General features: G+C 42.0%; 1 protein-coding gene across 5 annotated transcripts in view; it reads left to right on the top strand.

The window, feature by feature from the left end:
• The first annotated feature begins 838 nt into the window (after positions 1–838).
• Positions 839–13,017, top strand: part of GRIA2 (glutamate ionotropic receptor AMPA type subunit 2) — a 163,829-nt gene continuing 151,650 nt past the window's right edge. For 2 of the 5 annotated variants that reach the window (XM_029235121.1, XM_029235120.1), the window contains exons 1-2: positions 839–1,371; positions 1,931–2,071. In XM_029235121.1, coding sequence (XP_029090954.1) covers positions 1,284–1,371; positions 1,931–2,071 — 229 coding nt within the window. In that variant the 5' untranslated portion in view covers positions 839–1,283. The remainder of the gene's footprint in view (positions 1,372–1,930; positions 2,072–13,017) is intronic. The other 3 variants (XM_029235118.1, XM_029235119.1, XM_029235122.1) reach the window with 2 other exon arrangements.

Genomic DNA, 13,017 nt, shown 5'->3' on the forward strand with positions numbered 1-13,017 from the left:
CTTTCCAGACTTGCTTCAGCTTTTAATTTCTTTATCCTACGAAGCTTTCCTTGAAACGGAGTCCTCTGCTTTCAAGCTGTGTAAAGACATACTTCTACGGAGCCAAGGCTACACATGTCTCTACGACGGGGCGGGTGGCTAAGGGGGGGGAGTCTGCAGTGAAAGCTGCGAGAGGGACCCGCACGCAGCAGGCTGGGCACAATGTAAAGATGGGATTTCCATGCAAAGTATTTCAAAGGTTCAGTCTTGATCTTCTCCTGTGCGGCTTTGGCCTTTAAAGATAGACCTCGGGGTTTTCCCTGGATCCTGGCTACCTCCCATTTAGCTAAAGTTGACAGTTTTGGAACCCCTCCTCATGGGTGTTTTTGGGTGTTTGCTCGCTTGCTTTCCTGGTGGATCAGGTGCGGTGGGAGGCAGCGTTTCTCTGTTGCTAGGAGGGTTTTACAGGCTCTGGAAGATAAAAATCAGAATTGCTTGTATCGTACGGCAGCAGGGCCTGGCGAGAACGCCTCACCGCCAGCAGCACGGAGCCACTCGGCTTCGCACGGCAGCCGGAAACGGGCTTTGCTGCGTCCGGTCCGTGCTGGAGCAGCTCGCGGCGCCGCAGCTGCCGCGGCGGCACAAAGGTAGCGCCGCGCCGCGCAGGCGGGAGCGGGGGCGCTGTCCGCGGTGCTGAAAGGCGAGCGCCGGTGGGCGCGACAGCTCGCGAGACCCGAGGTCTCGCCCGGGGGCCGCGGCACCCCGGCTCCGAGCCGCGCTCCCAGCTCCGCGCGCGCGACGTCGTGGCGCGCGGGGCGCGCGGGGGGAGGGGCGTCCCGGCAGCCCGCCCGCCCGCCGCGACTCGCGCACGCGCGCCGGACCCGTCTCTGAGACTCGCGTGCGTGCGTGTGTGTGTGTGCGTGTGCGCGTGTGTGCGTGTGTGTGCGCGCGCGCGCGCGTGTGAGAGCGGGGAGAGGGAGAAGCGCGCGAGGGTGAGTGTGTGAGTGCATGGGAGGGTGCTGAGTGTGCCGAGGCGCTGGGACCACAGCGGCAGCCTGCTGGAAGCTGCATCCAGCCAGTCTCCGGACTTCGCGAGCGGGGACCGGGCGCAGGGCGGCAGCCACCCGCAGGACCTTGGAAATAGGGATTCCTCTGCCACCACGTCGGGTTTCTAGCAGCTCGGTGCTACATTGCTGTCTCAAAATGCAGAGGATCTAATTTGCCGAGGAGAACGGCCAAAGAAGGAAGAGGAGGAAAAGGGGGGAAAAAAAGGGTATTTTGTGGATGCTCTACTTTTCTTGGAAATGCAAAAGATTATGCATATATCTGTCCTCCTTTCTCCTGTTTTGTGGGGACTGATTTTTGGTGTCTCTTCTAACAGCATACAGATAGGTAGGTACCCTTTGTGCTCTGCTTTTGAATTGTGCATAATTTGGTGGTAATCTTTGTTCACGGTGGACAAATTAATTCATGTCATGTAGACTTATGTCATACCTTGACTGCATTCCAGATTTAAACTGCCTGGAATATATATGTTTTTCTTAAGATGAGGCAAGGGCAGAAGACTATGCCTCTGATACAAGAGAGGGAAAGGGCTTCTCATTAATGACCCCCAGATTTTTATTCCTTCTGCCGTCACAGCATCTTCCGGTTTGTTCAGGTTCTGTAGGGGTTCTGAACGCACAGCTTGTGATCCCTAGGGAGGGAGGACGTTTCTGGCCACCCACCTTGACCTCGGGCCCCCCTGTGCCTTGACCCTCGGCCTAGGATGCTGCCCTCCCCCCGCACACGCACACGCACACGCACACACACCGGCTCCCGGGTCCGTGGATGTGTTTATTCGGCCTGCTAGTGTGAACGAGGGGCTCCGGGGCAGTCGGGCGCTAGCGGGCTCCCCTGCTTTCCGACGGGCGCTGACACTGTCCTCCCGCTTGGTGTTTGTTCTTTGCAGGGGGGCTGTTTCCCAGGGGCGCCGATCAGGAATACAGTGCATTTCGGGTAGGGATGGTTCAGTTCTCCACTTCGGAGTTCAGACTGACACCCCACATCGACAATTTGGAGGTAGCCAACAGCTTCGCAGTCACCAATGCTTGTGAGTAAGGAATATTTATGTCCTTTCGGGGGGCTGCACGCGGAAAGCGGGCTGGTGTGTGTGTGTGTGTGTGTTCCTGCGTGTCGGTGTCGGGGCGCAGTGACTGCACGCGCGCGTGCGTGTGGCAGCGTCGGGGGAAGGTGTCGGCGATCGCGGGGACGCCCGCTGGCTGGGGCCTGGGGGGCGGTGAAGAGCCAGCGAAAGGCGGCGGGGAGTGTGCGCTCTGGGGCTCGGGTAGGGTGGGTGTCGGAGGTGAGGGGGCGCCTTTGGGTGCAGGGCTACCGGCGTAGCTGGAGTCTTCAAGGCGAGCCCTTCACCCCTGTGCCCCGCGAGCACGCGGTGCCCCGGGGCGCGCCGTCGGGCTGCTGGGTAGACGCCACGGCCCCGGGTTGAAATCCGCAGGCCCCGCTCGGGGTCCCCGTGCGGACCCCGTGAGCCTGTTATGCTCCCCCGAGACGGGACACGTTGTTACAGCGGTCCCGCAGTACGCTCGGCACCCGAGGCCCCCCGAGGGGCGCGGCGCGGCTGACGCAGGCCGGGGATCGCGGCCCCGGGAGCTGCGGCCCGAGCGCAGCGGCGAGCGTGCCCGGGGCGCCGCGGGCCCTCGCCGGCCGGGGCGCTGGTTCGCAGGTCGCGGGGCTCCCGCCGAGGCAGCGGGAGGAGAAGGACCCGAAAGCGGCGGGATGCGCCGAGTTCGGAAGGTGGAGAAGCCGCCGACCAGCCATTTTAGTCTTCGCAGCCGTTCTGCTAGTCCCGGCGCGGCGCGCGGTGTCCGGGGACCGGCCGCGGGGCTCCATCCAGGCCTCAGAGTGCTGGGACCCAAGCAATTAAGTACCCGCGCGGTTCCGTGGGAAGGCCGGCGGGCCCGAGTCCAGGCGCGGCCGCCCGCGGACCCCCTGCCCTCTGCCAGCGGCTGGCATCCTTTCCTGCCGCCTGGGTTGCGGGGACTCTTTTCGGACTTGACGTTCTCAGTGTTTACTGCACAGTTGACAGTCTCGCGGGGGGACTTGCAGATGGCTCCCCTCCCACTCTGGCTACTTGCAAAGGAGCCCGCGGAACATGACCGCAGAGAAAGGCCGACCGCGGAGTCCCCACGGTAGACAGGCAGCTGGTGGCCGTCCCGCTGCTCCGTGATAAGCCTTAATCGTAGAGCCCATGGGTTAGCTTGACTGTAGTGTTAGAAACAGCATCCGCTCGGTTTGAAGCTCCCGTCCACCGAACGAATGAAGGAACGAAACCACTGGCTTTGACCGATAGAGCAGGGGTCGTCATCATGGTTCTGTTAGATGCTTAGAAGTCAACTGTTTATGAAAACCTGTTTAAGAGGATTTCAGTGTTGTGTGTTTTCTTCAGATGTTCGTTCTAAGTGAGAAAAGCAACTGGGCATGATGGGGAGGAGAAGAGAGAAAGAGGGAGAGAGGGAAAGAGGGAGAGAGGGAAAGAGAGAGAGAGAGGCTTAAGTGGATTTGCAGTTAAAAAAAACTCCATAGAAGAATATAATAATATACATCTTGGAAAATTTATATATATATATGTATGTATACAAAGAAACCGGCTGTAGTTTAAGTTTTGAAGGCTTTTATGCTTGACCTGTTTACCTATCAGATTTTGATTATTCATTTTATTTGATATCAGGTTTCCATTTTTTTTCCCTGAATTGTGAGTTTGACACACAATTGTGCTAAGTATCTGAGTGTATGTAATTGTATACTAGTGTGAAAATGCTGTGGAAAGTAATGAACCTAAGGCAAGACTATGATTATTGGAAGGATCTAGATTTCTAAAACAAGGTGAAAAGAATTTGAATATGGTCAATGACAGAGAAGTTCACTCATTGGTGAAAATCATGCCAGGGCCTGGCTGAGAGCACAGGAGATAGGTCCCCTGAAAGCAATGAATATGTCTTCATTCCAAATGCTGAATGACTGTGCTGGGCCTTTGTAAAGACTAAAAAGTAATGGTTAGGTAAGGTTAGGTGACTAGTTTAGGTCCTCAGTCTCAGTATTTTTGGATAGATTTATTTAATATAAATTTAATTGAAATAAGATATGTAGGCAGAAACTGTACATATATTAAACACATATATAAATCCACACATTTCCACAGAATGAGTATATCCATGTAATAAGAGATAGATTTCATTTAAAAAAAACACAATTTAATTTGCTTGACCATAATTCTGAGAAAATGGGAAAATCAGATCTTCATTTTGCACAGATTTTTTTCTTGTTGTTTTTCTTAGAAAATGGAGCTGAGATAAAAAGTTACATGTGTCCAGGTCCCAAATTTTCTCCTCCATGGATTATTCTAGGACAGTAAAACAAATGATGGTGAAGAATTGAATGCATTTTCAAGTTTCCGACACGGGAATCAGAGCCATGGTCTCTGGAACTCCCGTGTTATAAGTAGTCTTACTGATTGCTGAGCAGAGCTAGTTGAGGCCCTGGTACGGAAGAGAGACTCATTGAATAGAATTTTCTGGAGTTGACATTAACTCATCGACCAGGCACTCAATTTCTTCATTCCTTTGGGAATTTTACAATCCAGAGTTTGCAAAATAAAATGGAGTGTTTGTATCCTTTTTTTTTTTTTTCCCAAGAGCAATAGAAAATGTAAAGTTAGTTTACCTCTTTTCAGAGAGAGAGAGAGAGAGAGAGAGATGCTTGTATAAACTACACTCACAAAGTTAGCAGTCAAGAAATGAATGGAGATCTCTAATATCAAATTTATTAAGATGAGTCTTGATCACTTAAATCGTGCTCAAGGCTTTTTCTCCTTAGCCTTTGTTTCCTTGTCTTCTCAGACAGGGGAGTCCATGATTCTCTCCTATATGAAGTGGAAGCAGCAATGTCAAATATGTTGATAGAAACCCAACCGACTTTCTTCCATTTCCTCCAGAAATCTAAGGAATTCTGCTTCTTAACTCCAGTATTGAAATGTGTATCATCAATCAGTGTTCATAAAGTAGCTTGTCCTTCCTCCGAGTTAAGCCATAAAAATCCCATAGGGTAAATTTAACCCTAAATGTAACGTATAAATTTAATATATTAAGAAAGCAGAGTTGTAAACCTTAATAATATAATTTCAAAATAGAAAAGATATTAGTCTGCTAATTTTAGTTGTATTCCTGAGATGGAGGGACTTCTTTGGAACTGCTGAGGCCGATGGGGCTTTCAAGGCCGATGGGGCTTTCAGGGTCCAGCAGGATCCATGGAATGGGTTAAAGTTATGCAAACGAAATGAAGTCATTATATTCTGAACTGGGTAGGTGACTGTGCAGGCTCTGAACTCCCTCCCACTCCCTCTTTCACAGTCACAGTGGGAATAATGGAAGGACCTACTTGTTCCCATTTGTTTCCATGGGTACCTGAGGAAATAAAGACAGATTTCCAATTTCTTACTTTCTCCTTTTATTTTCCCCTCCCTCCCCACTTCCTTTCTTCCTTCTTTCTGATTAGCTAGAGAGCCTACTAAAGTGAGGTGTTTTTTTTTTTCCCTGAAGGTTGCTCAAACATAAGACTTCAATATGAGAAAATCCATGAAATCAGAAAAATAAATAAATTAACATCTGATATTCAACAGTCGAATCAGTAATGGACCTCAAGAATTCTTTCCTTCCTTCCTTCCCCCCTGCCCCCTTCAGTATTTGCTGAGTGTCTTCTAGATGTCAGAGAATAAATGAATGCTGTTCCTATAGTAATTCATTTTTTCCTAACCTTTCCCCTCAATGCTCTTTCAAATAGTTTTCAAATCCTTATTGGCCTGGACGCCTTTCCTGTGGACTGTCTGCTGGGTCTTGTCTAAGAAGTTTAGTCTGAGGATGTGGAGATATTCTAGTAGTTTTTCTGCAAAAGCAATTTATTACTGTAACTCAACATTTTTGTGAAAATAATAAATGTGATATTGGCATATGTGTATACACCACATATTGGGTATAGGTTAACAAAATCAACAGCAGGTTTTAGGCGAATACTACATATGTTTACATTCTAAAAAGTTTTAATAAGGTTTAATGTACTATTTACTAAAACTTTGTTTTAGTAAATTTGTTTTATTTTAAACAAAATAAAACTGTCTAAAAGGGCTATGAACATGAGTATTTGATCACATAGGGCTTTGGAATTAAAAATATTAAATAGTAAATGTCCTCTTCAAAATCTTTCCTATTTTTTATTGAAAGGCTCTGACAAATAGCTATTAAGCTATTTAAAAATAATTTAATAGTTTCATATTTCAATTTCATAACAATAAATTATAAAAATATTAAATTTCAAGAAACACCAGATAAAATCTACTTTTCCTCTAAGCCAGCAGATGGAGATGTTGGAGAAATACTGTTCTTTTGTAAAACTGCTACGCACACTGCCTTTTGAAGCAACGTAAACCCATTCATTTAGAGAGATGGAAGAAATATGTGTAAATGGCATCTATTTTGGAAAAACTCACTTAAAATGATGCGTTTGAAAAATAACTCCGAATTCCTTTTAAAAAGAGTGCCTTCGATTTTATTTTAAAAATAGATTATCTTCAATCTTCTTGTGAATTTGATTTGGAGAGAAATTCAGGAACATCATTGATTATAAATGCTCTTGGACGAGAGAGAATTCTAAAAGTATACTTTTTCCTTGGAGAAAGAATCAAGGCTTTTTAACCCTGACTCTTCAGATCTTATTTATTTACTTATTTTATGGGAGTAGAGTTGATTTACAATGTGGTGTTAGTTTCAGGTGTACAGCAAAGCAATTCATATATATATATATATATATATATATATATATAATTTTCCTTTATTGATTACTACAAAATATTGAGTAGAGCTCCCTGGGCTATCCAGTAGGTCCTTCAGATATTATTTTAAGGTATATTTATTATCATTGAATTTTAGTCATGAATTATTGAGATTGTGTATCTGTGTTCATCACATTAATTGGTGCTTGGTAAACCTTTATTACACTTTGCGTGAATTTGTGTGTGTGTGTCTGTATAGTTATATTATAATTATAGATTTTGAGTAATTATAGATTGGCTGGGCTATCATGTTTTGTCATTTTGTCGAGGTAATTACGAGAGCCTGGAGTTACCCACTTTAATGTATGCCAGAATTTCATAAAAGCAGAATCAACTTGGATGCTCTTAAGCAATTATGAGAATTTGTGGTGTGAAGAAAACTGGGGACAGATGTACCAGAACACACTACCTTACAACCTGGGGTGTAAATCTTCGATTATAAGCAATTGGAAGTTACAAAGAATGAAGTAGCTCTTAATACATGAGAATAATTAATTTATCATTGGATTTTTTTGTAGTTAAGCTTTCATACTCCATGTATATCACAAGAGAATTTCAAGAAAAGACATTATACCAAACAAATCAAAGAATGGCTTTGGTTGAAATATTCTATTTAGGATGTGAGAAACTGAGTATTTAAATAAAAGTTACTGTATGAAACTATAGAAGCTTCATAGTAACAGGAATTTATTCCTGTGCTATTCCTTTCTGAGGTCTTGCAGACTTCAACCTGCTGACTCAAGAGGTTTCCCTTTCATGTCAAGCCTTTAAAGTGATGGGGTCGTTGCACCTTGACATTAGGACCGTAAAATGCTGATTCATGCCAGAGCCCAGATTCTCTCGGAATGTCTTCCAAAAACACTCACACTTTCAGACGTTCTGGAGCCCTGACGATGTTAAGGAAGGCTGTAGAGGACCAGTCGTTCCCTGGTTATTCCATCAGGTGTTGCCGTATGGTTGACTTTTCAAAGAGCATGGGGTGTTTTCCCTCCTCTTCCTCTGTTCTCCTCCCTTTTAAAAAAAGTCAGTGAAAGTGCTTAATCTGAAGAGCAGATGCTATTACAGGAAATAAACTTAAATTGAAATAGATTTTTTTTTTTAAGGTAAGCAGAGGATATACTCCACAGAGCTAAAATCTTGTATTAGATTTAAACATTTTATTGGGATGTTAGTGGCCACTGAGTAAATTATATTTTTCTTCTTTAACTGAATTCTACTGAAGATTCCCCAGACATGATTAAAATCCTAGCTCTTTTATTCCAGCAATTTTCATTCAGATTTTCTGAGGTTTTCTCTAATGTTCTGAATAACTCATTACCAAATGTCTTAAGTAACTATGCCTCGTCAATACAATAGGAAAATTAGTTGCTGAATTCCAGGTTACCTACGATTTGTTTTCGAATCTCAAAATCACCCACGATTTAAAAATTTCCCAAAACTAAAAGGTTTCTCAAAGCGGGTTTCACTAATTTGGGAGAAAAATGAATGTGATTCTTACAGAGGTGTCCATTAGTAGTCTAATACCTATTATTTTTGGTTACTATTCAATTTAAAGTATTTTGTCATTTTTGATAATGTTAATTTATAGAATGAAGGCATTTAAAAATTAACGTGGAGAATGAAAACATGCCTTTCTTAATGGCAGGGTCATGCCACTGCTGGCTTTGTGTCCTTCACGATTTTTTATCTATTACACAGACTGCATATAGCAGAATTTCTTGTTATAGAATTATACTTGTTTAAGTCAGAATTTTGCTCTTACGCTACTTTTGGATTTCAGAAGAAAGAATTTATTTGGTAAAATCTGCCTCCAATCCTATTTAGATAGCGGTGTGATACATTTTTCATTTTCATCTACAACTTAGATATGTTCAAAGTTATTATATTTATCCCTAAAGCTACATTGCTCTATGTTAAAATGCTTTGCTGAAATAAATGCTGTTGGGGTGATGCAGAAGCCATGTTGCAGTGGTTAGAATACAGGGATCCTTTCTCAGGGCCCTGAGGATTATGGGTGTGCCCCACTTCCATTTGTGTTTTGGACTTTCCACAAAAAGTGACTGTTCATATACCTTGAATAGCCACAAAATTGTCTTATCTCCCCCCAACCCCCCATCCCCAGGATATTATATACCACAGTTTTCTGTGAATTCCTTCATTTTTTATTTAAATTAAAAAAACTCCAATATTTATTTTATTTTATTTTTAATTATTTTTTACTGGCGTATAGTTGATTTACAATGTTGTGTTAGTTTCTGCTGTACAACAAAGTGAATCAGTTATATATATACATGTATCCACTCTTTTTAAAATTCTTTTCCCATATAGGTCATTACAGAGTATTGAGTAGAGTTCCCTGTGCTATACAGTAGGTCCTTATTAGTTATCCGTTTCATATATAGTAGTGTCAATCCCAATCTCCCAATTTATTCCTCCCTACCTCCTTTCCCCCTTGGTAACCATAGCAAAATTTTTACAAAGCATCGAATTACAAAAATATATATTTTTAGAGATATTTGAGAATGAGAAATTTATAGACACAGTTTCTTACAGACCAGTTGCTTTAATATTTGCACTAATGGGTGTGATTCTTTTATATGTGTGCCTTTTTTTTTCTTTTTTTTATTGGCAGTTTATCCTTAGAATTTGTTTTCCAGTAATTTAGCTATTTTTATCCTATTGATAGCTTGCTTCAGCAAAAATAAAACCCAACTTGTAATTATAGTTTTATTTTTCATATGTTAATTAACATAATATTGCAAAAAATCATCCAAAATGCTTAGCACTAATGTGTAGCTTAAGGTTAAAGACAGTTTTAAAATGTAGAACCTTGACAATTATAAGAGTCTTCAACTGAATAGAACAAGTAGGTTTGGGAGATAAGGGGTCATTATAGAAGGGGATTTATGAGGAGATAGTTTCTTAGATTGTTTTACTTTTCACCTCAACATTTCTTAAAGAAATGACATATACCCGTCACAGTTTTACTGTTTAAATTGTTATTCAGAATTTTACTTTATAGTTTTAGTTTTGTTAATATCTACATTTTTTCCCTGATTTTATTTTAGTATGTACAGTATGAGCCCAAACTGAATTGAATTGAGAAATGCTTGAATTCTACTTTGTCTACAGTCCTCTGAACAGGGCAACATATTTCTACTGAGCTATTTACCCTTTGTGTAAAGTTAATTTCAAACTATAAATACTATGGTATTCGCTTTATGCTGCTCTGATACTTGTACTCTGATCAAATTTCAGTACCTCAGAAGGTGTCCCTTCAATGCAAATATTTTTCGCCTAATCTTTATAAAAAGATATTCAGTGCAAATATTCTCCGTCTAATCTTTATAAAAACCCAGTGATACTGACTGAAGTGATAGAAATATGTTTAAGTAAACTGAGTGTATCTATGCCTATTATGAAAACATAGAGAAGTGTTACCTAATTCTTCATCGCTACAACATAATATGGCCTTGGTCAATCATTTCTAACTACAGCATAAAATTAATTGAAGCTCATGTTATATAACTTGATAAAAAAAAAGGTTTTCTCAGCCCTTAAACCTTTTGCAGCTGATACTAAGACTTTGCATTAAAATACTCTTTCGTAGTATTCATTTTACAATCTCCCTTGCATAAGTATTGGGTCCACTGCAGTAAGAATATGTCAGCAATATGTGATTATGTATTTTTTATTGTTTATGCAAGAATAAAAGGATAGAATGAGCATTTTGAAATAATTATTTTCATGCCAAAAGGAAAAAAAAAATCCTTTGTTGTAGATTGAAATTGAGAGATTTCTTACTGTGTCAGAAGGGGACTGTGGACAAACAGGAAAAATTCCAAGAGGCAGTGCAACTGGGTGTACTGGGCAGAGGAGTTGGAATTTGGAACTGGGAAGTTTTTCCTTTTCTCTCTCTTTCTGTTTCAGCTTCTCGTTGACCTGGTGTTTGCTTAGTTTGCATGGCTGCAGTCAGGCTTCTACACTAACATTGAGCTACTATAAAACACTGAATTCTTATCATAATATTACTTTTGATAGATAGAATTTGTTAGATACTATTAACTACTTCCAGAGGGAGAAAAGAAAGAAAAGAAACATTCTGGATCCCTCATAGGCAAAAACACCGCTTTCAGGCACTTTATTATTCTAGGCTGGTAAAAGAGTCGTTCTCGGTAAAACATTGACAGAAAAGTTTCAGAAAACGCTGTAGCTAAAAATATGTAATGTGGAACATACTACTAGGGTTTGCATTTATGAGAGTCATAATAAACTTCATCTCCTGCTTGGGGTTCCTGAGATGATTTAGCAACGCAACAACTGATAAATGCTAATAGAGCTTATCAGCAGAACACAGAAAAAATTGTCTTTTAGTTTGTTATCTGGTGGTGATTTATTCTCCTTTGTTTTTTTTGTGGTTTTTTTTTGCGGTACGCGGGCCTCTCACTGCTGTGGTCTCTCCCGTTGCGGAGCACAGGCTCAGCGGCCATGGCTCACGGGCCCAGCCGCTCCGCGGCATGTGGGATCTTCCCGGACCGGGACACGAACCCGTGTCCCCTGCATCAGCAGGCGGACTCTCAACCACTGCGCCACCAGGGAAGCCCTATTCTCCTTTTTTAACATCTAGATAATGGTCATTACAATCCTAGATATATTTTAAAATATGTTATCATGTCTTACAAGAATATTTAACAAAATTAATGATAATTCTTGAATGATATATAGGGTTTTTTGTCATTAAAGTTAGTCACGCAAAAAATTATTGAAGCGCAATTTGGGACTGAAACTCAGAACACAATGAGTAGTTTCAATCTGAAGAATAAAGATTGTAAGGTGTAGGGGGATCAGTTTGGTCCATATATTGGGGAATATTGTCATCTACATTTTAGTGGCACTAATTTGGAACATTTTAAACATACTCCTCGGAGGTTTCATGTAAGCTATTTATTGTGAATCACAGATATTGAAAAGGACTGCCTGTTTTCAATAATCCAGCTACCACAGAAGTAGCTCCTGGATTCTAGAATGAGAGGAGGGCTTCCCTTAAAAAAAAAGTCTCTCCTCCTCACAAGAATTTGGCAAGGAAAGTTCTGGAAGTGCCGATCTCCAGCCGTGGTAGGGAAAGTGTGTGTTTGCTAGTTTTTCTAGAGAGATACACTTCAGTTTAGGGCATGAGTTTCTTCTTTATTCATATCTTATCTTGTGCTTGGGAGGAATTGAAAGATTTCAATCTCATTTTCAGTTTGTGTATGAAATGGAGGTATTGAGCTTTGTAATTCCTGAGCATTTCACAGTTTGTAGCTTTATTCGTTTTATCAGTTTTTAAGTTTTTACTAGTTTACAGTGTTATTATTAATTTCCATCTGGAGAGGAAATTTTAGGAACAGAGGCAACAATTCAGAGGGAATATCGAGGAGCAATAGCGTTTCAGTTTTTTTCTTTATCTCTCAGAACACAGACAAGTCAAGAATCGTCATCTTAATGATAAATGCGCAAGCGTTTTCTCTACAAAAATAAAAGACGATGCTTCTTTGCAGTTTGCAGCCATGGTGTCCTGGGACACAGAAGAGCGTTAGTTGAGTCTAAACTTGGAACGGAATTCTGGTCCTACTGTTAGATGTGTGGCATCAGACAAGTTGTTTAGCGCAGCTCAGTCTCCATTTCCACCTTTGTAAAAGGGAATCATACATTATAGGATTATTTTGGAGATGGAGAATAGGCGTAAAAGCCTGTGTTTGGCACATCTAAGTGCATGGAAGTTAGCGGGCTTGTTGTCACACTCTGTGTTGAGATCTTTGGATGGTTTTGATAAGCACTTGTTGAGGACAGAGGAAAATGCATTTCTAGTTTCTTGCTGGAATCTTTTTCTGCTGTTCGTATACCAGGGCAGGACTGTTGGGTGACGAAGAAGAGACTAACGAAACAAACCGCATAAGCCCCTTAAAGATATGTTTAGCACGCTAAAATAGGAGAATGGTTTTTAAAAATCAAGGTGCTGAAACTCAAGCAGTATCACCATGTCGCATGTCACTTCCAGGAGGATGTTGAACGGTTTGGGCTGTTCATCCCTGGTGGGGCTTTCAAGCACATAATTAAGATAGCTACACACATTGTCTAACTGTGCACATTATAGATTCCTCATGATTTATCTCACCTAA

This window comes from Monodon monoceros, unplaced genomic scaffold (genome assembly GCF_005190385.1).
Source record: "Monodon monoceros isolate NGI ecotype Baffin Bay Population unplaced genomic scaffold, NGI_Narwhal_1 Super_Scaffold_20, whole genome shotgun sequence".
Classification (NCBI taxonomy): Eukaryota; Metazoa; Chordata; class Mammalia; order Artiodactyla; family Monodontidae; genus Monodon; species Monodon monoceros.